The sequence below is a fragment of the Monodelphis domestica genome, chromosome 6 (assembly GCF_027887165.1).
Source record: "Monodelphis domestica isolate mMonDom1 chromosome 6, mMonDom1.pri, whole genome shotgun sequence".
Lineage (NCBI taxonomy): Eukaryota > Metazoa > Chordata > Mammalia > Didelphimorphia > Didelphidae > Monodelphis > Monodelphis domestica.
The window spans coordinates 188,913,559-188,936,935 of record NC_077232.1 but is presented as its reverse complement, the minus strand read 5'-3'; the positions used below and the strand labels follow the sequence as shown (position 1 = coordinate 188,936,935).

Sequence of the window (23,377 nt, the reverse complement as noted above, 5' to 3'; positions counted from 1 at the left end):
AGGAATACAAAATTCAGATTTATAAGAGACACTGTGCCTAATTGATAAATGGTAATTTCCAAGCTAACATCAACTATATAAAAAATATCTTAATCCCTTATAATTAGATAAATATAAATTAAAGCAACTCTAAGGTTGCTCGCACCTATTAGGACGCCAAAAATAAAGTGACAAATGCTAGAGGATGTGGCAAAGCAGGTACACAAATGTGATATTGGTAGAACTGTGAACTAATCCAGATATTGGGTAAAGCAACTAGAAAAAATGCCTCTAAAGTTACTAAACTGGGCATACCTTTTGACCCAGGAATACTGCTGAGACTATATCTCAAAGAGAATTTTTTTAAAAGAGAGGAAAATAACTTCTATGTAAAATGTGTATGATGTTCACCAACTAGGGGCCTGTGTCTGGAGGGATTATCTAGTAGCATAACCCACTCATTTTGTACATGAGGAAACTGAAGGCCACGGCAAAGTAATTCAGTGTCACAAAAAAGGAGGAAGCCGCAGAGCTGAAATTCAAACACAAGAATTCTTACTCCAAATTTAGTATCCCAGCTCATTCCATGACACAATACCTCTCCAAAACAGATCCCTCATTCTGCAATGGAGAGGACGGTGGGTTCTCTAGCAGGGAAGTAGCTGTGATCTAGCAGCTGCTCTCAAATGGAAAAACTTCAAGGATGAGCCTGGTGATGTTGGTTCTAGTTATTCCAAGTATAGAAAGCTCAATACCAAGCTGGGGGGCAGGGGTGGGTGGGGGTGGGGTGGTGGCGGGAAAGAATGAGGCATTTTTTGGTCACAACAATTCCTGAGGACTATCGGATAATTTATTAGCAATAGTGCCACTGGAGCACCTAACCAATTTATTACTGCACAAGGAATGGCAGCAGAATGGTATGAGAATGGCATAGAGTATTAAAAAATAATAATTATAATTACACTCTTTGACCCAGCAATACAACTAAAAGGCCTGTTATCTCAAAGAGATAAAAGGGAAAAGGATCTATTTGTACAAAAATATTTATAGCAGTTATTTTTGTGGTGGCAAAGAAATGGAAACTGAAGGGATGCCCATAAACCAGGAAATAGCTGAACAAGTTGTTATATGATTGAGATGGAGTTCTATTGTGGTAGAAAAATGATGAGCAGAATGGTTTCAGAAAAACCTGGGAAGACTAATACAAATTGATGCAAAATGAGAACTAGGAAAACATTGTACACAGTAATAGCAACATTGTAACGATGGTTGACTGTGAAAGTCTGAGCTACTCTGATTAAGAAAGTTCCAAAGGATCTTCAATGAAAAAGGCTACCTACCTCTATCTAAAGAGAACTGATGAACTTGGAGTAATTATTCTTTTTTAACAATTTTTCTTGGGCTCTTTTGGTCTGTGTTTTCCTTTGCAATATGATTAATACTGAAATGTTTTCATTATTTCACATGTATAAGAAATTGGTTGCCTTCTCAAGGAGCAGGGAAGAGGGGAAGAAAGAGAACTTAGAACTCAAAAATATTTTCACAGGTAATTGGCAAATATTTAATAAGTATTTTATTCCCCCCCAATTACACATAAAAACAATTTTTGACATTCATTTTAAGAAATTTTGAGTTCTAAATTCCTTCCTTTTTTCCCATCCCCACTCCTCCCAGAGATAGTAATAATCTGATATAGATTTTATATGTATGATAAGATAAAACATTTTTCCATATTAGTCATTTTGTGGAATTGAGAGAGAGAGAGAGAGAGAGAGAGAGAGCGCAAGAGAGCGCATTTAAGTCTGCATTCAGATTCTCCATCAATTCCTTCTCTGAGGGCAGATTGTATTTTTCACCAGGAGTCTCCAGAATTGCCTTAGATCACAGCATTGTTGAGAATAACTAGGTCATTCATAGTTGCTCATCTAATAATATTGTTGTCACTGTGTACAATGTTCTGCTTCTGCTCACTTCCTTTTACAACAGTTCCTATAAAACTTTCCAAATATTTCTGAAATTATTCTGCTTGTCATTTCTTATAGCACAATGGTATTCCATCACAATCATACAACATGACTTGGTCAACCATTTCCCAACTGGCAGATGATCCCCCAATTTCCAATTTTCCACAGAAAGAGTTGTAACCAGTATTTTTGGACAAAATAGGTTCTTTTCCCTGTTTTGTTTCGATCTCTTTGGGATACAGACCTAGAGTCAGCCATAGTTCCAAATTACTTTCCAGAATGGCTGGATCAATTCACAACTCCACTAACAGTGCATTAGTGTGCCAATTTCCCCACATCTATTTCAACTATCATTTTCTTTCTCTGCCATATTGGCCAATCTGAGGTGTGCCATGGCACCTGATTTTTTTACATTCGCATTTCTTTAATCAAGAACAATTTAGAGGATTTTTTAATATGACTATAGATGGATTTGATTTCTTCATCCAAAAACTGCCTACTCATATCCTTTGACTATTTATCAATTGGAGAATGACTTATATTTTTACAAATCTGATTTAGTTCTTCATGTATTTGAGAAACGAGACCTTTAAGCAGAGATATGTGGTATAAAATTTTTTTTCTTTAGCTTTCTGTCTTCCTTCTAATCTTGCCTGCATTGTTCTTTTTTGTATAAAACGTTAAAATTTTAATATAATCAAAATTATCCATTTTACATCCTTTAACATTTGGTCCTAAATTCTTTCTTTATCCATAGATCTGATAGGTAAACTATTGTATGCTCCCCTAATTTGTTGTTTCACTCTTTTATGTTTAAACTATATACCCATGTTGACCTTATTTTGGCATATGGTGTGATATGTTTAGTCTATCTCAGTTGATCTATCCCCATACTATTATTCAATTTTTCAAAAAGTTTTTGTCACAAAGTTAGTTATCACTTGGATCTTGTGCTTACTATTTATTACCAGATTAATCTATTCCACTCATCCACCACTATTTCTAAGCCAGTACCAGATCATTTTGATGATTGTTGCTGCTTTGTAATACAGCTTGAATTTTGGTCCTCCTAAGCCACCTTCCTTCACATTTTTTTCCCATCAATTCCCTTGATATTCTTGATCTTTTGTTCTTGAGATGAATTTTGTTATTTTTTTCCTAGTTCTATAATTTTTGAATACTTTAGTTGGGATGGCACTGAATAAGTAAATTAGGTTAAATTGTCATTTTTGTTTAGATCTGACTTTTACTTGTGTGAAAAGAGTTTTGTAATTGAGTTCTTACAGTTCTAGATTTGTCTTGGCAGGTAGACTCCCAAGTATTTTATACTAACCACTTTTAATGTAAACGGAATTTCTTTTTCTGTCTCTTACTGCTAGGCTTTATTGGTAATGTACAGAAATGTTGACTGATTTTTGTGGATTTACTTTATATCCTGCACCTTTGCTGAAGTTGATAACTTTTTCAACTAATTTTTCTGTTTAATCTCCAGGATTCTCTAAGCACACCACCTTATCATCAGTGAAGAGTGACGGTTTTGTTTCTTCATTAGCTCTTCTAATCCCTTCCATGTCTTTTCTTTCTCTCATGGCTAGAACTATCATTTCTAGTACAATTCTGAGTTACAGTGGTGATAATGGGCATCCTTGTTTCACCCCATATTAATGGGAAGGCTTCTAGCTTGTCCCCATTACAGATAATGCTTGCTGATGGTTTTAGATAGCTACGACGTTATCATTTTAAAGACATCTTTACTTATATCAATGCCCTCTAGTGTGTTACTGAAACTATTTTAAAATAATGAGAACTCACTGTAAACTCAGGATCACTGACGGAAGGGCTGACATAGTTTGCAGGTTCCCAGGCAGGAGGCACAGTGGATGGGGTACTCCAAGATGACTGGGAGCTATGACTGATGAAGGCTGTGCTTGGAACTTCTGTTGGACAAGGGAAGCCATTGTGGTAATTCATGTTTTCTGTGAAAAAAAGGAAGAAAAAGGAGGCTCTTTTCAAATAAGGAAATTAATTCAAAGCCATTCAATTAGACAAGCATTTAGGAAAGACCAATTATATCCCAGGCCCTGAGGAAATGAAGGTAAAAGGAGAGGCACTTCTGCTGCCCTCCAGAAGCTTCCATTCTACCAAATAGAAGAGATAGTCCTTATTACTCTATGTCACTCAGCAGCAGGCATGCCTCCCAGAGAACTGTCAATCTAAATAAGCATTTTAGAGGTTTGATTTTTGTTGTTTTGTTTTTTTTTTAAACCAGGTAGAGCCAACTGGGAAGAATATCATGGGTATGTTACCAGTCCAGGGCTTTGGAATAATATTGTTTGCCACCCAGGAGGAGAAGGATGTTGATGCACTCAATGATACATCCTTGGAGCCTTGGGACACAGTACAAAAGAATCCGCATATTCAGGGTAGGAATGTTCTGGAATACAGGTGGCCTGGGGGATAGAGCACTGAGCTTGGAAGTTGGGAAGCCCTCCCTGCATTCAGATCTGGACTAAGACACAACCCAGGCGGGTGAACCCTAGACAAATTCCTTAAAAAAAAATCTCCCTCTGCCTCAGTTTCCTCATCTGTATAATAAGAATAATAAGAATCATAATAGCACCCATCTCCCAGGGTAGTTGTGAGAGTCAAATGAGATAACATTGATACCCATACAGCATCTGACATATAAAAGGCAATTAATAAAATGCTTGCTTCTTTCTCTACCCCTTCTACTACCAACTTTATCAACTTTTTTTTTTAAACTAGGGACAGGGTAAAGAAAGTTGTTTATAAATTATAAAGTACTTAATGAATACAAGCTATTATTATTGTCATAATTACAATTAATAACAACAAATGAAGTAGTTTCCCCTACCAAAGATCACTTTTACTTTGATGATCACCTAAAAAACTTTTTCCAGTCCTTGATATTTTCCTTACTACCAACCTTAGTCTGTTGCATGAATAGCACCAAAATTCTGACCACACTGTCAGCCACTGTTAGGTACAGCCAGTGCGAGCCTTGAGAATCCCACAGAGACAGCATTACTGACCCTGAGCATACTGTGGCAAGCCCGGCATGTGGGGAGCCCCGGACCACTCTCTGGAGCCCACCTGGGGAAGGACATGGTGACACGCCTCCCGGGCTGTCCCAGGGATAGTGGGGTCACTTTTGAAGACAGCAGAAATCAAGTGTTTTCTGCCATTCTTTTCTACAACAGGCCCCCCCTTCCTTTTATCCTCCTTAGTTGGCAGGACTCAGAACAAGAAACTGGGGCATGCTTATTTCCTGTGGTGTAGGTGAGCTTCTCAATGAATATGTAGCTAGTCATCTGCGCACACATGGGAGAGAAAGTGCCCAGATGGGTTCAGAAACGGGGAGAATGTATGGGACTCCCTGAGCGATGACTTTGCCTGAATGTACATGTTTCTTTATCAACGATTCTTGCTGTGGATTCCCTTATGGGTTGGTAGATAAGACTTCAGAAGATCCTTAAGTTTAGACAGAAAAAAAAAAAACTTTATTTTCATTAACCTTCCTTTTAAATCCAATTTGTTTTATTTTATAATTCATGAAAAAAATTCAGCTTCAGGAAATTTGGAAAACTGAATGGATTGGAGATATCAAGATACTGTGTGACATCTTGGAGGAGAAAGATATAGATGCACTGAATGTTCACTCTTGGATACAGTAAGAGAGCCATGAATAAGAATGGCCCAACAGTGAGGCGCATTTCACAGATTATCTTGTTTACAATTGGATTATAAGATTTCTAGATGGAACATTAGAGGTACTAATGATAATAATAAAAGCAACAAACATTTCTATCACGTTTATTATGTGTCCATTCATGTGTGCATCCAGATTTATTTAATTGTGCTAAGAATGCTACAATTATCTCATCTGGTCTCCACAACTCTGAGAGGTAGGTGCTGTTATCATATCCATTTTACAGATGAGGAAACTGAGGAAAAGAGTTCAAGTGACTTGCCCAGGGTCATGTGGCTACTAAGTGTCTGAAACTGAATCAAAATGCAGAATTTTCTGATTTTTGGCCCAGTGTTCTCTTCATTGCACCACCTGGACACCCCAAAATCATCTCATACAACCTCTTATTTTATAGATGAGAAAACTGAAGCTCTTAAAGTTTATGCATAGGGAGTAGTCAACTTAGCACAGTTGGCTCTCCCAGGGGTTAGTGTCCAGAGTATGTAGAGTCTTGGGACTCTGCATGAGTATGTAACACAGCACTGCATGGAGACCTTGAATAAAGCACTGAACCCTTAATTAAAGAGTGGTTTTTCTGACTAAATAAATTAAATAAATGAAATAAAGTTTATGCATAATTTGCCAAAAAGTGTACTTATAGAGGGTGTAACAAATCCAGAATTTAAACTCAGGTCAGGTCTTTTTGTCTGTCTAGGACCTTCACAAGAGCCCTGTGAAGCACTATATGTGTTCTTCTTATTCCCTATATCATAGTAAGTGGCTCAGTGGATGGAGTGCTGGGCTTAGAGTCAGGAAGACTCAAGTTCAAATCCAGCATGTAATGCTGGGCAAGTCACTCTCCTCTGTTTGCCTTAACTCACAATGAACAACTACTCAGTCTAATAACAGCCAAGAAAACCTCATGGACAGTACAGTCCTTAGAGTCATAAAGAGTCAGACGTGAGTGAAGGCTGAACAACGATTTTAAAAAATTATCATTTGTTTTTTACAAATGAGGAAATCGATTTAGAGAGAGTAAATGATATGCCCCAAGATCATATAGCTACTAAGGAACATGTCAGATGTCAATCAAGTCATTCACAGGTCTTGGAATGGGATAAGAGGGTTTGTGGTTGTGATTAGGAGGGTCACAAGACTTACAGACAGACACAAGGCCTCTTTCTGATCAGGGACAAAGTTTAATGATTTCAGGTACTATTTCATAGAGAAAGTGATGAAGGCTAAGGGATTTAGGTAAGCCTTTTGCAGGGACAATGGCTAGTAATGATTTACACTCTTAATACAATAACTTAGTTTACTTTGTAAAAGTTAAAATTAAATCTCAAAAATAAAAATATTAAACTTTAGGAGGTTTATTAAGTATCATTAGAAAACAAGGAATAAAGAGGGTACAAAATAAAAACCACGTGCCCATGGCTGATCAGCCAGTTCAAACACCCCACCTTACCACCACCAAGCTGGGGATGGGAAGTAAAGAGATGGTACCTTCCACGTCCCCACCTAATATTCCCTTTCTACAGGAAACATGTAATGACAGGAAGTCAATGGGCTCCTGGGAAATGTTGTTCTTTTGTAGGATAACAGATTTTCAATTATGCAAGCTCACCAAAACTAAGGATAATAAATCACAGGTAAATATGTAACCATCTAATCCAGATTCTCAGAGAAATATTTGCTTCAGTGGGTAGAAAAAGGATAGCCAGTTGTTGCCAGGTACAGCAGAAAGGGATTAGAAAGTAGGAATTTGGGGGATTCATGTGATGCCAAGGTGATGTGTTTGGCTTTATCTAAGATTATGGCTGTGATTTTACTGGGGCCTACTCTCACTACTGGGAGCCACAGGAACAGAAATGGAATTTGAACCTATTTCCTGGGTCTAAATAGAATGTTCCTTACTTCTATGTTGTCACTGTCCTAAATAGCAGGATTTGCTAATTTTTTTCATTTCAAGTTGGGCAGGAGAAAAGCATGTAGAACACAGAGAATTCAGAGAGAATCTTAGCACTCGAGGTGGTGGCAGCTCTGGATGATTGTGTCCCAATTTTTAAAAACCATTTAAGAAAGACTCATGATAGTGTCTCATGATTTGGTTAATCCTCACGGCACATTAGTGAATATCTCAGTGCCATTCATTATGTTTATTAAATCTGTTATACAGGTCAGTCACCTGAATGTAAAATCTTTTCTGTCAAGGGTTTCTTGCTATGGGGTCCATGGACCCACTTAGGGGTTTACAGACAGACTTCAAGAGATCCATGAATTTGGACAGAAAAAAAAATATTTATTTTCACTAACCTTTGGTTTCCTTTGAAATTCTATCCATTTTTTTTTACATATTTAAAAAAAACATTTTTCTAAGAACGTTTTCAGGCTTCACTAAACTACCAAAGAGATCCATGAGACAAAAAAACTTAGAACCCCTGCTCTAGACCCTAAACTTCTCCTGATCAACTTCCCTATATTAGTTCCACAGTTTTTACCTTCTGGAAAGCCGTTGTAATCGTTCACTTCTAGCGGGCAATACACATTGGGAAACTGGCCTTCACAAGTTGTATTCCAGTCAATGAAACTGTGACAAAAAAAAAGGTACCTAGTTTCAGAAACACGACAGCCAGATATCAAGAAGGGAAAGACAAAACCATTTTTAAGGGAATGTTAACATGAACAATTGTTAAAAGACTATCTTTCCAAAATCTTAAGTCTTCAAACAACTCCACTCCACAATACACCACAAACAGTCCTTACAAATGGATTCCATCTTGTTCTCGCCAATAATTCTTACCCCTAAAAAGCCTGATCTAATTCCTTAAGAAAGTCACAGGATTATAAACAGTTAGTTGAAGGAGATTGGAAAATTCCAAGGCAACTCAGTATCATAGTAATACCCCACTGGGCATGGTGAGAAAGCTGACCTGCCATCACCTGGGCACATCTCATTGTTTTTGCCATGGGGGGTGGGTGGGGGTGGGTAATGGATTTTTCAGAATAATTCATCCTCTCTCTCAATGCACCTTGTGACCAGTAACATACATCTACACAAACTATACTTAAGGTTAGGGGTGCATTCTGTAATTGCCAACCTAATTCCAGATGGTAACTAAATCCAGGACCTTGGCTTCATAAACAAATCTAGTTCTACCTCGGTTTCCAGATTTCCTTCAGAGAATCAGGCCAGCATTCCTCTTAGGGAAATCATGACAGTAAAAGAACCTTCTTAGTAAGTAACCTTTGATAAATGTTGCAAACCATGAGCAAAATCACATATGCATCATAAAATACTGGAAACAAAGAGTTATCCATATAGGTCCAGGGATTCAACAAAATGCACAAGTCAATTTCTCTGGTTTTCCTATGGGGAAATCAATCCTTTCCATACTGACATTATTATAATCAAGTCATCATTCCAGGACCTAAATCTTGCTTGACAATGAATTATTCAATATTTAAATCATTTGTTGTTGTTCTTGGTTTTTTGTTTCCTTTTAAGCCTTTTGGAAACTGATGTCAGTTACCATCTATTTTAGCTCATACTATCTTAGTAATTTCCCTTCCTGGTTCTTTCTTTCCTGTTTCTGGCTTTATTTTCCACAAACATCAGTCTTAAAAAAGTCATTTGGAAGAGAGATGTCTAAATCATATTCAATCCTCAAATAAAAAGTACTTTTTTGGTCAAGGAAGCAAAATGAAAAGACAAATGAACAAATAAGAAATCTATAATGCATGTGTGTGTATAAGTATGTGAATGAGCATTATGTTGTAGTGCAACATTCATAAAGATGAACATTATGAAAATTATGGAAAGGAAAAAAATTTACCTGTTCTGAACAGGAGGGGGTTCCTGGATCATGCAAGGCATACTGTTCTCAAGGTTGTAATTTAAGCTGTTTGTTGGACACACTGGCTGGCCAGGCCACAAATCGCCTGGGGGATAGAGACCTAAAGGAGAAAAGAATGACCTGTGAGGATGCCAGAATTCTTTCCCTCTGTTTATTCGCCTCTGCCTTGCTTTTCAAGGCTCAGCTCAAATTTATCTTTCCCCACTCAGTATTCCCTGACTATCCTGGTCTGAGCAGGTTGCTCTGTCTTCTAATTCCTAATTGCCCTCCTGGCTCATGTCCCAGAACCAAGGTCCTCCTCATAGGGGAGTCTCAGCTGGCACTGACCCATCCTGTACCCATAAAGGCTTGCCGTGACTGAGACTAAGGCAAAGCTGTCTGGACCTGCCTGGCTGAGTCTGGAGAAATGACTAACTAAACACGCTGCAGCTAACCAGCCACACTTGGAAGACAGCTCACGGAGATATAGAGGAGTTGAGGCGAATATCTGGAGATGGAGAGCACACCCGGACACAGTGACAGCTCCCTAAAGCATCGAAATGTAAGCACAGAGGAGAGGATGGCAAAGAGGTGAAGTTATTGGCCAAAAGTTACCCAGCCAGAAAGCTGCCGAGCCAGGACTATAAAGAAGGGAGATTTGAGGGAGAGTAGAGCAAGACTAGAATGGCCCGAAACTCTAATGGAATGCTCCTGTGCTCTAAGAAATGAAGTAAAAGAGGGTTTGAAGGCGATGTGGGGGAAAAATCTGTGTGAACAGATGGATAGGACAATCCGAGCCAGAAAATCAATTTCTACTTTAGTTATCAATACTGGAAAAAGGAATAATCTGAAAGACAGGCTTTACACAGAATGATTCCAGCGGGCTTATAATGATGACCTCGTCACAAAAAGATGATGAACTCATCAGCAGGATAAACAACCCATTTTTAGACATGAGCCATGGGAATATTTGTTTTGCTTGAGTCTGCTTATGTGACACAGACGTTCTGTAATCTTTTTATAACAAATAGGAAGGAAAAATGAATTCTTGGTCATTGTGGATCCGTTTTCACCCCCCCCCCTTCATTTTAAAATATTTGTTACAAAAGATGGCTTGCTAGGTAGGGGAGGGATATGCAATGACCATGCTATACATAAAAGTTATCAATAAAATTGAGAAATTCCTCCCGCCCTACTTATTAACTCTATCTTGCATGTAGATGATTGCTTATGTGCCAGCTCCCCCATTAGAACATAAGCTTCTAAAAACACAGATATGCACATATGCCTTTTAGTTTCTTTGCATCCCTAACACCCAGCATAGGACCTGACATAGTCTGCAGGCTGACTGCCTGAAAATAACCAACTGCCGACCCAATTGCTTTTAACTTTGGAAAATAAAACATTGCCCTACGTGTCTGGGTTTTTTAAAAACTTACCTTGCATCTTAGTATCAGTTCTGAGACAGAAGAGCAGCAAAGGCTACACGGTGGGGGTGAAGTGACTAGCCCAGAGTCACACGGCTGGGATGTATGTATCTGAGGCCAGATGTGAACCCAGGGTCTCCCAACTCCAGACCCGACACGATCCACTGAGCCACCGAGGTGCCCCTTGCCCTACGTGTTCAGTGAAGGCCCTCTCGGCTTTTGAGGATTTTTTCCAGTGGTGCTCAGACTCCACTTTCCACCCTCCTCTCACCTATGTGCTCCATGCCAGGGAACACTCAGCTCAAGGTGCTCCGCAAACTATGCATTTCGTGCGGGACGACCCAAGCCAGAGGCCACTCTCTTTCCCCTGCCTGGCCCTTTTCCTCTTAGATGTGGGGGCCCCGCCTCCAGGCAGCACAGAGCCAGGCCCACCCAAGGAGGGGTCACAGCAGACAGGAAGAGGCTGCCCCCTCCTCTCCAGGCTCAGCCTCCACACTCCTGTTCCCCAGGACTGGTGCAGTGCGCTCAATAGGCGGCTCACCTTTGTTCTTGTCAGGATCTGAAGTCACATCTGGGAAGTCGGAACAAAGGGGTTCTGCATACTGAGGGATGGTATTCATGTCTCTGCTGAGAAAGGAGAGATGAGTGAGTCCCCTGCAACAGACAGCTCAGTGGCCAAGGATGAGGAGTAGGAAGGCCCCTGGAGAATGCTGGCACCCTCGCGCCAGCCCTGAGGGAAAGCGGCTTCTCTCACCCCTCTTTCCAGGGCCTGAGGCTGGCTCACCATATGGACTAGCAGAAGAAATGAAGAGGTAACTGCGGACAAGACCGAGAGCTGACACATGCTGCCCCAGGCTTCCTAGCCCTCCCCAGCTTCCTGGAGCAAGAGCTCCTGGCCCCAGGCGGCCCATCCTCCCTCCCTGTCACTTCTAGCTTCTTCCGTCCCTGAAGAGCTCCTTATTTATCCCATCTGTCACCCGTGTGTCAGGCATGTTTGCTCGGGGTCTCTTCCATCGGGCCATGAGCTCCCTGGGGCAGGGCCTTTGGGCCTCCCTGCAGTCCTGGCACTTAGCGCAGTGGCGGACAATGGCTGCCCACCGAATGATCACGGGACACAGGGAGGCTATGGGAGGTTTCTAGGGGCCGCTGCTCTGTGACAAGGCAGAGCTGGGGAGAAAGGGCCAGCGGTGGAAGTGCTGGAGTGATTTTCATTCTGGAAGAGAAAGTTTTCACTATGGCCTGAGGCCTCCTCTGAGAGCTGAGAAGGTTTCAAGAGAAGCCTCAGGGCTATGGGGGAGAAGGGCCAACTAGGCTCCTTCTGTGTTCACTGAGTCTGACAAAAAGCCCTGGTGAAAGGTGGCTGCATGAAGAAAAACTAAAAGCTGTGGCTAACCTGTTAGTTCCAAATCCACCAAGCTGCAAACGGCCGTTCTCCTTCCTAGTGACCCAACAAAACACGCTTCTGCAATAGCACAACACTAGCCCAGGGTCCTGTTTAATAATCATCGATGTATAGCAAAGGAAAGTAATGAATGCTGGAGGGAATGTGGCAAAGGTGGGACACTAATGCATTGCTGGTGGAGTTGTGAACTGATCCAACCATTCTGGAGGGCCATTTGGAACTATGCCCAAAGGGCGATAAAAGACTGTCTGCCCTTTGATCCAGCCATAGCACTGCGGGTCTGTACCCCAAAGAGACAAGAAGTAAAAAGACTTATACAAAAATATTCATAGCTGCGCTCTTTGTGGTGGCCAAAAATTGGAAAATGAGGGGATGCCCTTCAATTGGGGAATGGCTGAACAAATTGTGGTATATGTTGGTGATGGAATACTATTGTGCTCAAAGGAATACTGAACTGGAGGAATTCCATGGAGACTGGAACAACCTCCACGAAGTGATGCAGAGCGAAAGGAGCAGAACCAGGAAAACATTGTACACAGAGACTAATACACTGTGGTATAATCGAATGTAATGAACTCCTCCATTAGTGGCAATGCAGTGACCCTGAACAACCCAGAGGGATCTACAAGAAAGAACACTATCCACATCCAGAGGAAAAACTGTGGAAGTAGCAAAACAGAAGAAAAAAAACTGCTTGATCACATGGGTCAAGGCAGATATGATTGGGGAAGTAGACTCTAAAAGAAGATCCTAACGCAAACATCAACAGCATGGAAATAGGCTCTGATCAAGGACACATGTAATACCCAGTGGAATTGTGCATCGGCTATGGGAGGGGTGGGAGAAGGGGAGGGAGGGAAAGAATATGATTCTTGTAACCAAGGAATGATGTTTGAAATCGACCAAATAACAAACAAACAACAACCAAAAAAAAGTCAGCGTTGTACTCCCCATTCTTCCCTTCCCCACAGGGACAGGCTGCAGAGAACCCTGCTTCCGTCTCTTTCCTGACCCCCCCAGCGACCGGCCTATTTTGTCTAGGGAAATCACCATTCAATCCCCATGGAAAATGCCAATGGGTGAGGCTCTGGTCATTTCCTAGATGAAGGCACAGGGGATAGAATGCTAGGCCTAGAGTCAGAAAGCCCCAAGTTCAAATCCAGTCTCAGCATTTATTTTAATTCATTCTGTCACTTACCCTCTATTAGCCTTTATATCTTTCACCCAACCCTGTGCCACGCTTCTTTATTTCTAGCTGGAATATCCCCCATGCTGGAAATGGCAGTCACCCCTGAGCCTCCCCCCACCTCTCTCATCCACAATCTACCTAATCAGGGGCGAGGCCTTCTTGCCTCTGGAGCTCTCCTATTGGTCCCCTTCTTTCTACTCTCACCCTAATGAAGGATTTTACTATGTGTACCCTGGAATTCTACAAGGCCCTCCTAATCTATCCCTTTCATTCCAGTTCATTCTTCACCCATTTTTAAAAATCATCTTAACAAAGAGGTCACCGGCTCATCAACTTTTAAAGACTTCCCACTGCTTTTGTAAAATAAAAGACTGACTCTCTAGCCTGCAATTTAAGGACTTCCAAAATCCCCCTTCAACCTCCCTTTCCACTCTTAGATTGTCCTACTTCCATTTGTGGGTTCCACATGCTAACCGAGCTGGACTACTAGACAGTCTCTGAAATTTGTAAACCATCTCCTGCCTCTGCGTACTTGCACAAACCACTCCCTCCCCTGAAATCTCCTCTGATCAGTCTTCCCCAACACTAGAGATTCCCTTGTATGTACTACATTGATCTTTAAATGTTATATCTCCCTCCCACCACCACCTCTTAAACCTGTAGCCTTCTCGAAGGTAGGAACTGCTTCATTTGGATCACTGTATCCCCAACGCCCAGCACAGACTGGTACATAGGAGGTACTTAATAAACAATCATAGAATTGATAAGCTCTAAGGGAAAAAGAATCACTAGGTTAAAACCAGGAAGCCTGTCACCAAATTTTCTTGGATAATTGGATAAACTAGGATACTTGCCTATTAATCAGTCAAGAAGAACTAAGGGCTTACAATGTGCTAGACTTTCAGGCAACAAATATAAAAAATGAAACAATCTCTACTCTCAAGGGCTTTCCTTCCATTGGGGGAAAGAAATGTATGGATGTAATACAAATAAATATAGATTTATGCAGATACAATACATATACACATAGATGTAAATATAAAATAAGAACAGATATGTGTAGGTAACTATTTTATGTCACAAAATAGCAAATTATTTATAATTTATTATTATATTATTTCTATATTATATTTAAGAGAGAAAATATCTACCTAGGAAAACTACAAAGAGGGACTAAATACAGGGTAATGGGGAGGGAGCACATGGCAAAGCGATCATAAAAAGATTCATGAGCAGGATGGTGTTTCAGCTGTGTCATAAAGAGATGGAATGTTTTATGGGAAATACAGAAAAGGCTAGTTTGGCTAGATTGCAGTGTCCAAGAGGAAAAGATAATATAAAATGCTGCCAAGTCGAGAAAGCAATTCTTAATTCATGTGGATGACTCACTTACTTTCCTTAAAACCAAAGGAAAAAAAAATTTCCCATTTCCCAAGGCAAGAGATTACTTTGAAGACCCAAGCTACTGAAAAATTACAGATAATTTAAAAGTAACTTACCTGGGGTTGCAGATGTTGTGGGATAGATTTAAAGTAATGGGGGTTTCAGATGGAAAATCATTTTGTGAAACATTCTCACCTGACAACAAAGAAAGCAGAAAAGGATTAGTATTTATAAAAATATTTCTAGTATCTCTTTCTGTAGTAGCATCCACCTGAGGAAATGTCCACTTTTGGGGGGTGGCTAAACAAATTAGGACAGGTGAGCATGATGGAATATTGCCCAAATGGGCAGTTTCAGAGACCACTAGGAGAGTTCTATGATCTGACAGAGAAAAGTGAGCAGAGCTGGGAGAATAATTTATACAATGATGATATCATTAAAAAATAATAACTCTGAAAGACTATAGCTAACTAATGCAACAAGAAACCACCAAAATCCAACCCATAAGACTGAAGATAAATCATATTCCTGTCAGAGAAGAGATGGACTTAACATTCAGAATGAGATATGTACACTAGAAAATGGATGAGTATGAAATTAGTTTTTACTGGTCTCTGCATGTTTGTTGTAAGGATAGGTGTTTTGTTTATTTTAAGAGATCTTTAAAAAAAGATATTCTCACCTGAGTAAGATAACCAATGAAAGACTTTTTAAAACTTCAGTTCTATATAATCTACTTTAAGGATATTCCTTTTTTAGCTTCACATCAAAAATTTCTACCCACTTTAAATTGGCATTCAAAAGTGGAATTAAAATGAGGTCTGTTGCTATTTTCTTAAGTGTTACATTCTCATGGAAAAGTAGTAGAGGCTGATGGATGTGGATTCAGAAGATGGGTTTAAATTCTGTCTCTGATACATTATGATCTAGTCATGAGAGCCTGAACAAGCCATGACCTCTCTGAGCCTCGAATCCCTCCTCTGTAAAATTGAGATAATACTCCTCCTCATGCTGCTTGTGCCTCATTCCCGCAGGGGTAATATAAATAAAATACCTTTTGAGAATTAAAATGTTATTACTGAAGATAAGGGAAAAGTCTTGGTTTGAGCCTTCAAGTTTTATATTCAGACTCTCTAGGCCACTTTCCTGAGATGATATAGAAATGGTCTATGTTAAAATATAGGGACACATTTACTTCCAAGTTGACTTTTTGGGTCGTTTTTAAAGTCCCCCTTTACAGTGCTGCTCTCCAAGCTCATGACAGTATGGAGAGAACATGGGGGTGCTGAAGGCTCTGGCGATGGAAGGAAGACACTGGCAGGGTACTGGCAAGTACACAGAGTTTAGGATCTGTGTTGGGAAGAGCCATCCTCAGTACGTCCTCAGGACAGGAATCTTAAGATTTTCCAGTGGATGTGTGACAGTCACAATAAAATTAAAGCAGCAAAAGATACGGGAGCTGGACCTGAGATTTCTGGTGAGAAAAATCCCTCTACTGAGCAATGGAAGGCCAACTTTTGCACCACTGCCCAAGCCTTAGGGAGATGCCTAGACCCTGGAGACGTAAGCGACACACTCGGGCCTTGCTGGCTCCGAGGCAAACTGCCATGTCATTCATTAAGGCAACCTGACCCTGAAGACACACCAGCACAGTGTCCAAAAGCCTCATTTTCCTGATGAAAACAAAAACTGAGAACAGGGAACACCTTGCCCAAAGTCAGAATTTGGTAGTCAGACAGAATATGGGTTGTTCTGACTCCCAACCTGGTGATCCTGCCAACCTTCAATACCTGCATGCTTTAAAAATTAGGCAGCTAAAGTGGACACAGCAGACTTCGGAGCAGACGGAGCTTTGGCTGGAGCCAGGAAGACCCGAGTTACAATTAGCCTCATTTACTAGCTGTGTGAACCTGTCATTTAACTTTTGTCAAAGTTTCCACAACTGTAAAATGAGGATAATAATAGCACTAAATTCCCAGATTGTTGTAAGGATCAAATACGGTAATATTTGGAAAGTGTTTAGCTCAATGCCTAGCACAGAGAAGGTGTCTAATAAATGCTTGGCCCCATTTTCCTTTGAAAATGAATTTTCTCCCACTCCTACTCTTTTAGGAAGGGAGAAAAAAAAACTTCCAAATGGCATAGGTTAATTGGATGATTTTAAAGGAATACAAAATTGTAAAGTGCTGCTTTTATCGATGGGTCCTCTTTAACAGTTTCCCTAACTGGAGAGGTCAGGACAGAATAATGCAGATTTCAGGCACAGTCTCAAGATCATGGTCAACAAGCAGTTACTGAATGACTCCTATAGGCAGGTACGGGGCATCCTAGTCATTTAATCAGGTTCCCAGATTTATTCAAAAAGCAGTCATGTAAATGTCTCTATAGGCACAGAGATCATAGGATGATGGTTTGGGGTGGGAAAGGAATAGAGAGGCATCTGATAATATGGAAGTCCATTTACAATCAGAAGAAGGAACCAAGCCAAAAACGAGGTAAAATGACTTGTTTGGATCATACCAGTGGTGAGTGGGCCGAGTATGAATTTTGCTCCAGGTCAGCTGACTCCAGATGTCAGCAAAGAGCCTCAAAAGAAATCTCTCAGCGGATCCATGAGAAATACGTTCTATTTTGTATTGAAAAAATTTTTTATTTGTCTCAAGGATTTAACTTTGGAGAGAAAACGAATAACTCCAGTTCTATTTCCAGGTTCCCGGAGTTCAGCGTGACCAAAAAACTCAGGGATAATGGGAGGCTAAGGAAGGAAACGGGCCTTCCTGTAGTGCTGACTCTATGCCAAGCACTTTGACCGATGCTCTTTCCTTCACAAGGACCCTGGGAGGCAGGTGCTATCATTCTACAGTTAAGGAAACTGAGGCAGAGAGAAGTTAGTGTTTTGCCCGAGGTCAGAAAGCTAGTAAATGTTTGAGGCTGGGTTTGGACTCAGTTCTTGCTGACTCTGTCCCATGAACTACCTAGCTGCCTGGAAGCTGGACTGTTTAAAAGATGGGGATTCACCATAAAGGAAGCCTAGAGAAGAAAAGGCCTGAGAAAAGTTTCATTGACTAAAGAGATTTTTTTTTCCCTTTTGTCATGCTCGGGGAGTCATTAAAAGGGCATGTACTGAGGCCCAGTCTGAACAGACAGCCTCTAGGCCAATGCAGGCGGCGCAGCACTCACGGGAGGGCAGGAAGTGCCTGCTAGGGAGCGAGGGTTTCTTGTCCCCATCTGAGCTGCTGGTGCTGCTCCAGCTGCCCCAGCTGCCCCGGCTGGCCCGGACGCTCCCCGAAGAGCTGCTGCAGTCTGAGCTGGAATCCGAACAAAACTTGTCTCCGCATTTCTTCTTAGGCCGCTGGTAATGACCTTCTGGGGGAAGGAGAGAGAAAGGAGTGTTGGGGTCTTCCCCAGCAGCTCACCACTGCCTGCACGGAAGGCCGGCTGAGCTTCATGAATGGACTCTTCTGTTCCTCCTAAGGAACTCAGCGCCTGTCCCTCAGGAACGCTGAAAGGAGTCGATTTCTTCTTTAGCTCGGGCCCCTTTCTCCCCAGTTCCATCTCCGCCTTAGGCCTCCCTCCTTACCCTCCCATGTACCTGAAGAATCCCTTCTTAGAGGCCTGTTAGAAGAGGCCCAGAGAGCCTCTGAGGAAACTCACTCACATTGCTATTCTGGGCTCTTTGAGCTCTTTTTCCTTTTATATCCTTATGTTCTGTCTTAGAATCCATACTAGGTTTCAGTTCCAAGACAGAAGACCAGTAAGGGCTACGTAATTGGGCCACACGCTAGGAAGCGTCTGAGGTCGGATCGGAACCCAGGACCTCCTGACTCCAGGCCTGCTGCTGCCCCATTCACACTGGGATGAAAGGCTTCATGTTGATATTTACATATCATGATATAAAAATATAGTCCATCAGGGAACATTTCTACAAGAGGTCTTCGGTGAGAAGGAAAAGATGGAGTTATTTAATAAGAGGATTTCATGTAGGTAGGAGAAATCTTGGGGGTGGGGGAGCCTTTCAGACTTCAAATCACACATTATAGACAGCTCTCTAATATGCCTATGTCTAACACAGAGCCTCGCCTCACAGAAAACAACTATTCCCACCCTCACAAAATTAAATAGTCTTTGGCCAAAAAATTTAAAGTCACACCAGTAAAAAGCAATCTATCATCTTAGCAAGCAGAAGAGTTCTGGAAAGCCTGGCAAGGTGGCCGCTGATAAGCAGCATCCGACCCAGGGAAAGAGCCAGGGGGAGCCAGGACGGGCAGAAAGAGTGAAGCTGGCAGCCTCCTGCTCCTCCTCACTGCCCCACTTTCTGGGGGAAAGCCCCTCAGTCGGGGCAAGGCCAGCCCACACAAAGGAAAACAGGAAGGGGAGGGCCAAATACCTGCTTCCTGGCTCTGGGGTTTGGTTTTTCCAGCTTCTTTTGCCCCTTCCAGCTCTGGCCCAAGGGTCCCCATATGCCCCCCTCTCCCACACTGCAAAGGCAGTGTCCTGATAAGGATTCCCTGATCAGTGGGGCTGCCTGAGGCTCTCCCAGCCCCTTCCTGCTGGTACCACCCCACCGATCCCCTCAGGGGATGACTGAACCTGGTCCCAGAGCCCCAGCCTTCCCTTCTCTGATGTACCAGAAAGTGGGAGTGGAAGCCAGGGAGGGAGGCTTTGAACTCAACATCATCTGGTGGCACTCCTGATTTTTCTGTGGTTCTGGGAACAAACCCTGCTTTCTGGCTTGATGAGTACTCTGGCTGGCACCCCAAAAGCCACCAGGAGCGCCGCTCAGCCAGGGGGTCGGTCTTTCTGAACCTACATGCTTCCTGAAGGAGGAAAGGAGAGTCTTCATGAATGCCCCTCTTGCATTGCAGGATGACGACATACCTGTTTCTCCTGGGGCCACCGAAGTCATTTTGGATTCTGTTTTACACACGTCCACAGCACCGCTCGGTGTACACCAATTCCTCAGAGGAGGGTTACCTCTCAGCTCGGGCCTCTCAAATTCACTGCACGCATGCTTTAATTCATTCTGTTCAGGAGCCCTACAGCAGCCACAAACACCTCATTAATGTCCTCGTCACGTACGTATAATTATTATAGAAAACAAAATATATGGGGACATATTTAAACATGGTATAGTATAACATATGCTATCATCATCACATATTCATGGCCTGTTTCACTTATATTTTATGTAATAAAGTATATAATATATATTTGTATTGTGTAATATGTATTTGTATTACATAATAAAATATGTATTTGTATAATGCAATAAAATATGTAATATGCATTTGTATTATATAATAAGATGTGTAATATATTTGTATTATGTAATAAAATGTGTGATACACATGACATTCTAACATATTTATATAACATTGTAATATATATGGTATATGGCATGCCATATATAGCATAAAACAAAATATGTAACACATATCAATGAATTATATATAATAAGAATATATATACTATGTATTATATTATATACTAATACATTATATAGGTATGTGAAATCTAATATATAAATGTTTATATATTACATGCATACACATGTAATTATAAACATATACCTGTTTACATGTACACATATAGATAATTACACATATATGCATGTATGTACATCTATGTATGAGGTTCTTAATCTGAAATCTGTGAATTTGTTTTTAAAAAATAGTTTATAACTATTTCAATAGGATGGGTTTCCGTTATAATCTTATATATTTATATTATAGATGAACAAATTATGTATTTACTATGTATATTACATCTTATATATTTCCTTTATACATTCAGGGTAATTATTCTGAGGAGGGATCCTGGGTCCATTCATTTTACCAAACTGGAAAAAAAGGACCCATGATGCAAAAAGTTGAAAAAAAGAATGGTACTTGATCTTTTATTTTGGGAACACAAGTAAAGTAAGACCTGAGATAACAAGATAGAGAAGGAAGAACTGTAAAGAGAAGCATTCTGATGGTCTGAGAAAGGAATAACTCTTTAGGGAATTTTGGAGTTTACCGAGACCAATTTTCTCATGTTACAGAGAAAAGGAGACCTGAAGTGACTTGTCTCACAACTTGTACACGCTGAGCCAGGTCAGGTGTTCATTTTCCCCCTAAACCATGTAAAAGGAGAGATGCTCAATGAATGAAAGTAGAGGTGGCAATGATCTGGCACCAGGCACAGAGTCAGGAAGGTGAATCTGTTTGCCTCGGTTTCCTCATTTATAAAATAAAACAGAAATGATATTAGCGCCTAGTGCCAGGGTTGTCGTGAGGTCCAAATGAAATAATAACTGTAAAGCACAGCGTCTGGCACAGGGTAAATTCTCTACAAATGTCAGCAGCTGTTATTATTACTGAGGTGGCTACCCTTTCTTATTTCAAGGCTAGGGACTTTGGTATCAGATTGAAGGTAGAAGAAAGGTATTTAGAATTAAGAGAATGCTGTTAAGAAGCATGTCTGTAAACAACAGCACGGCAAGAACGAAGAGGCAGGAAGGTGACCTGGAGAGAGCCACAGCATCCCGTGAGTCTAAAGCATGACGGTTACACAGGGTGAAAGAAATGAACCAGAAATGGAGCACATGACACCGGCTTTCTTTCTTCCTCTGACTCATTCTCGTGGGGCCCCATCCAGGTCACTGGGTCGCTGTGGCTCTGCAGGGGTGAGGGGAGCCTTTGAGAAACCTGGCCCTGGTGGCGCTCCATATGTCAGATACCCTGCACCCAAGGTCCTCACAGCCTCCAAGGCCACGGCCTACAGAACCACAGACCAAATCAAGTGGTTTCGCCCCATGTTGGAGGCACCGCAGACTTCTGCTTTTAAAGTTAATCGCAGAGCCATAATATTTAATTGGTGAAACTACATTTTAATTCCTCTTTAAAACGTTTCCCTCTTCCTAACCTGCCTATGTTGGAAAGTCAGGTTTTTAAAGGCTGAGAGACTGAGAGGGGGAGGGGGAGTGGCCGCTGAGTCTTCTGAGAGAAGCCAAGTTTGCTAGGCAGAGAGACTCAGGTCTGGGTCTTTCTGAAACCAAAGCCACCTCTCTATTCCTATCTCCATCTTTCCCACAGCTGTTAAAGGTAGGAACAAGAAAATGCAGTCAGAGTTTTTCCTTTTTTCTTTAGGAACAGGTCTGTGGGTATTCAAGTAATTAATTCTAATAAAGCAAATTGCATATTTGTAGGGAAAATTTAGCACAAAGCAGGAAATATATTAAAGTCAAAGTGTCTTCCTTTTCTATTTTAAGTTTGTTGCTAGATATGGACAAATGTGGGATGAAAAAAAGATTTTATACACATATGCATGTATTTTGTGTATTTTTTTTAAAATGCCACTCTTTGGGGAAGCTAGGTGCAGGGCAAATAGAGGGCCAAGCCTAGAATTTGGGAGGACATGGTTTCAGTTCTGGCCTCAGGCACTTCCTAGCTGAGTGACCCTGGGCAAATCACTTAACCCCATTTGCCTGGTCCTTGCCCTTCTTTTTTAAAGTTCTTACAAAGACAGAAAGTAAGGGTTAATTTTTTTTAAGTGTCATATATAGTGTCAAATAGCTCAGTAATAGAGAACAGGACTGGAATTCAGAAGGTCCTAGGTTCAAAACCAAACTTGTACACTTCCTGTGTGACTATAAGCGAGTCACTTAAGCCAATTACTCAGCCCTTACCACTACCACTCTTCTGCCTTGGAGCCAATATTTAGTGTCAATTCTAAGACAGAAGATGTGGGCTTAAAAATATACTACACTTAGTGAAGAGTAAAAGAATTTCAAGCACAGGATTTTTTTTTTAAACAAGGGAGTACAATATGGCATGTTCTCCATAAAACTTTAAAGAAACTCCATAAAAAATAAGCACCTGTAATCAAAGAAATTTACAATCCTGAGGATTTATTTCACTCATCTCAAAAGTGAAAAGGTGTACTTTCAGGTAACCCTGGGAGAGAATGGTGAGAATGGGAAAGAGAGGAAAAGGGGGAGATAAGGCAAGAAATAACATAAGGCCATGACAGTTTGGAATTTGGTTTGGGTTTTTTGGTTATCATTTTTAAGAAAATGGAGGAAATTACACCCAACACACCTTGCAGATGCAGTAACACCTTTTTTCTTGTTCTTTCTAGACGTTCTAGTTTTATTCCAATTTAGATTTGGGAGATTGCCATCCTTTTTTTCTTGAGGTCTCTTCTTCTTCTCTTCTTGCTACAAAGTAAAGACAATAGCCACAGTGATAGGGATCAGTCAGAGACCAACAAATTCATACAAACTCATCAGTGGTTTAACTTGAACCAATGATTGCCTGCCTCTGGATGCACCATTTCACTCATCATCCTCTCCTTTTCAAGCCCTCATTCCACTTAAATTCCCAGAATTTGGGTCCTTTTTAACCACTGGAAATTTGGGCATAACTTTCTCCATCTCTGGTATGTTTGCCTTCTCCTCCCTTCCCCACCTCCCTCAGTCCCTCAAGAGAGAAGAAAACCTGGTCTA

At 41.1% G+C, this 23,377-nt stretch overlaps 1 protein-coding gene across 3 annotated transcripts in view; it reads right to left on the bottom strand.

Annotated features, from left to right (window-relative positions):
- The window catches only part of TMEM131L (transmembrane 131 like), a 163,763-nt gene that overhangs the window by 1,845 nt on the left and 138,541 nt on the right, over window positions 1-23,377 (bottom strand). Inside the window, exons 27-34 of one of the 3 annotated variants that reach the window (XM_007496214.3) lie at window positions 22,971-23,089; window positions 19,768-19,925; window positions 18,070-18,255; window positions 15,006-15,084; window positions 11,457-11,542; window positions 9,489-9,609; window positions 8,154-8,242; window positions 3,756-3,919 (exon numbers count right to left, since the gene is read on the bottom strand). In XM_007496214.3, the coding sequence (XP_007496276.1) occupies window positions 3,756-3,919; window positions 8,154-8,242; window positions 9,489-9,609; window positions 11,457-11,542; window positions 15,006-15,084; window positions 18,070-18,255; window positions 19,768-19,925; window positions 22,971-23,089 (1,002 nt within the window). The remainder of the gene's footprint in view (window positions 1-3,755; window positions 3,920-8,153; window positions 8,243-9,488; window positions 9,610-11,456; window positions 11,543-15,005; window positions 15,085-18,069; window positions 18,256-19,767; window positions 19,926-22,970; window positions 23,090-23,377) is intronic. The other 2 variants (XM_007496215.3, XR_008912917.1) reach the window with 2 other exon arrangements.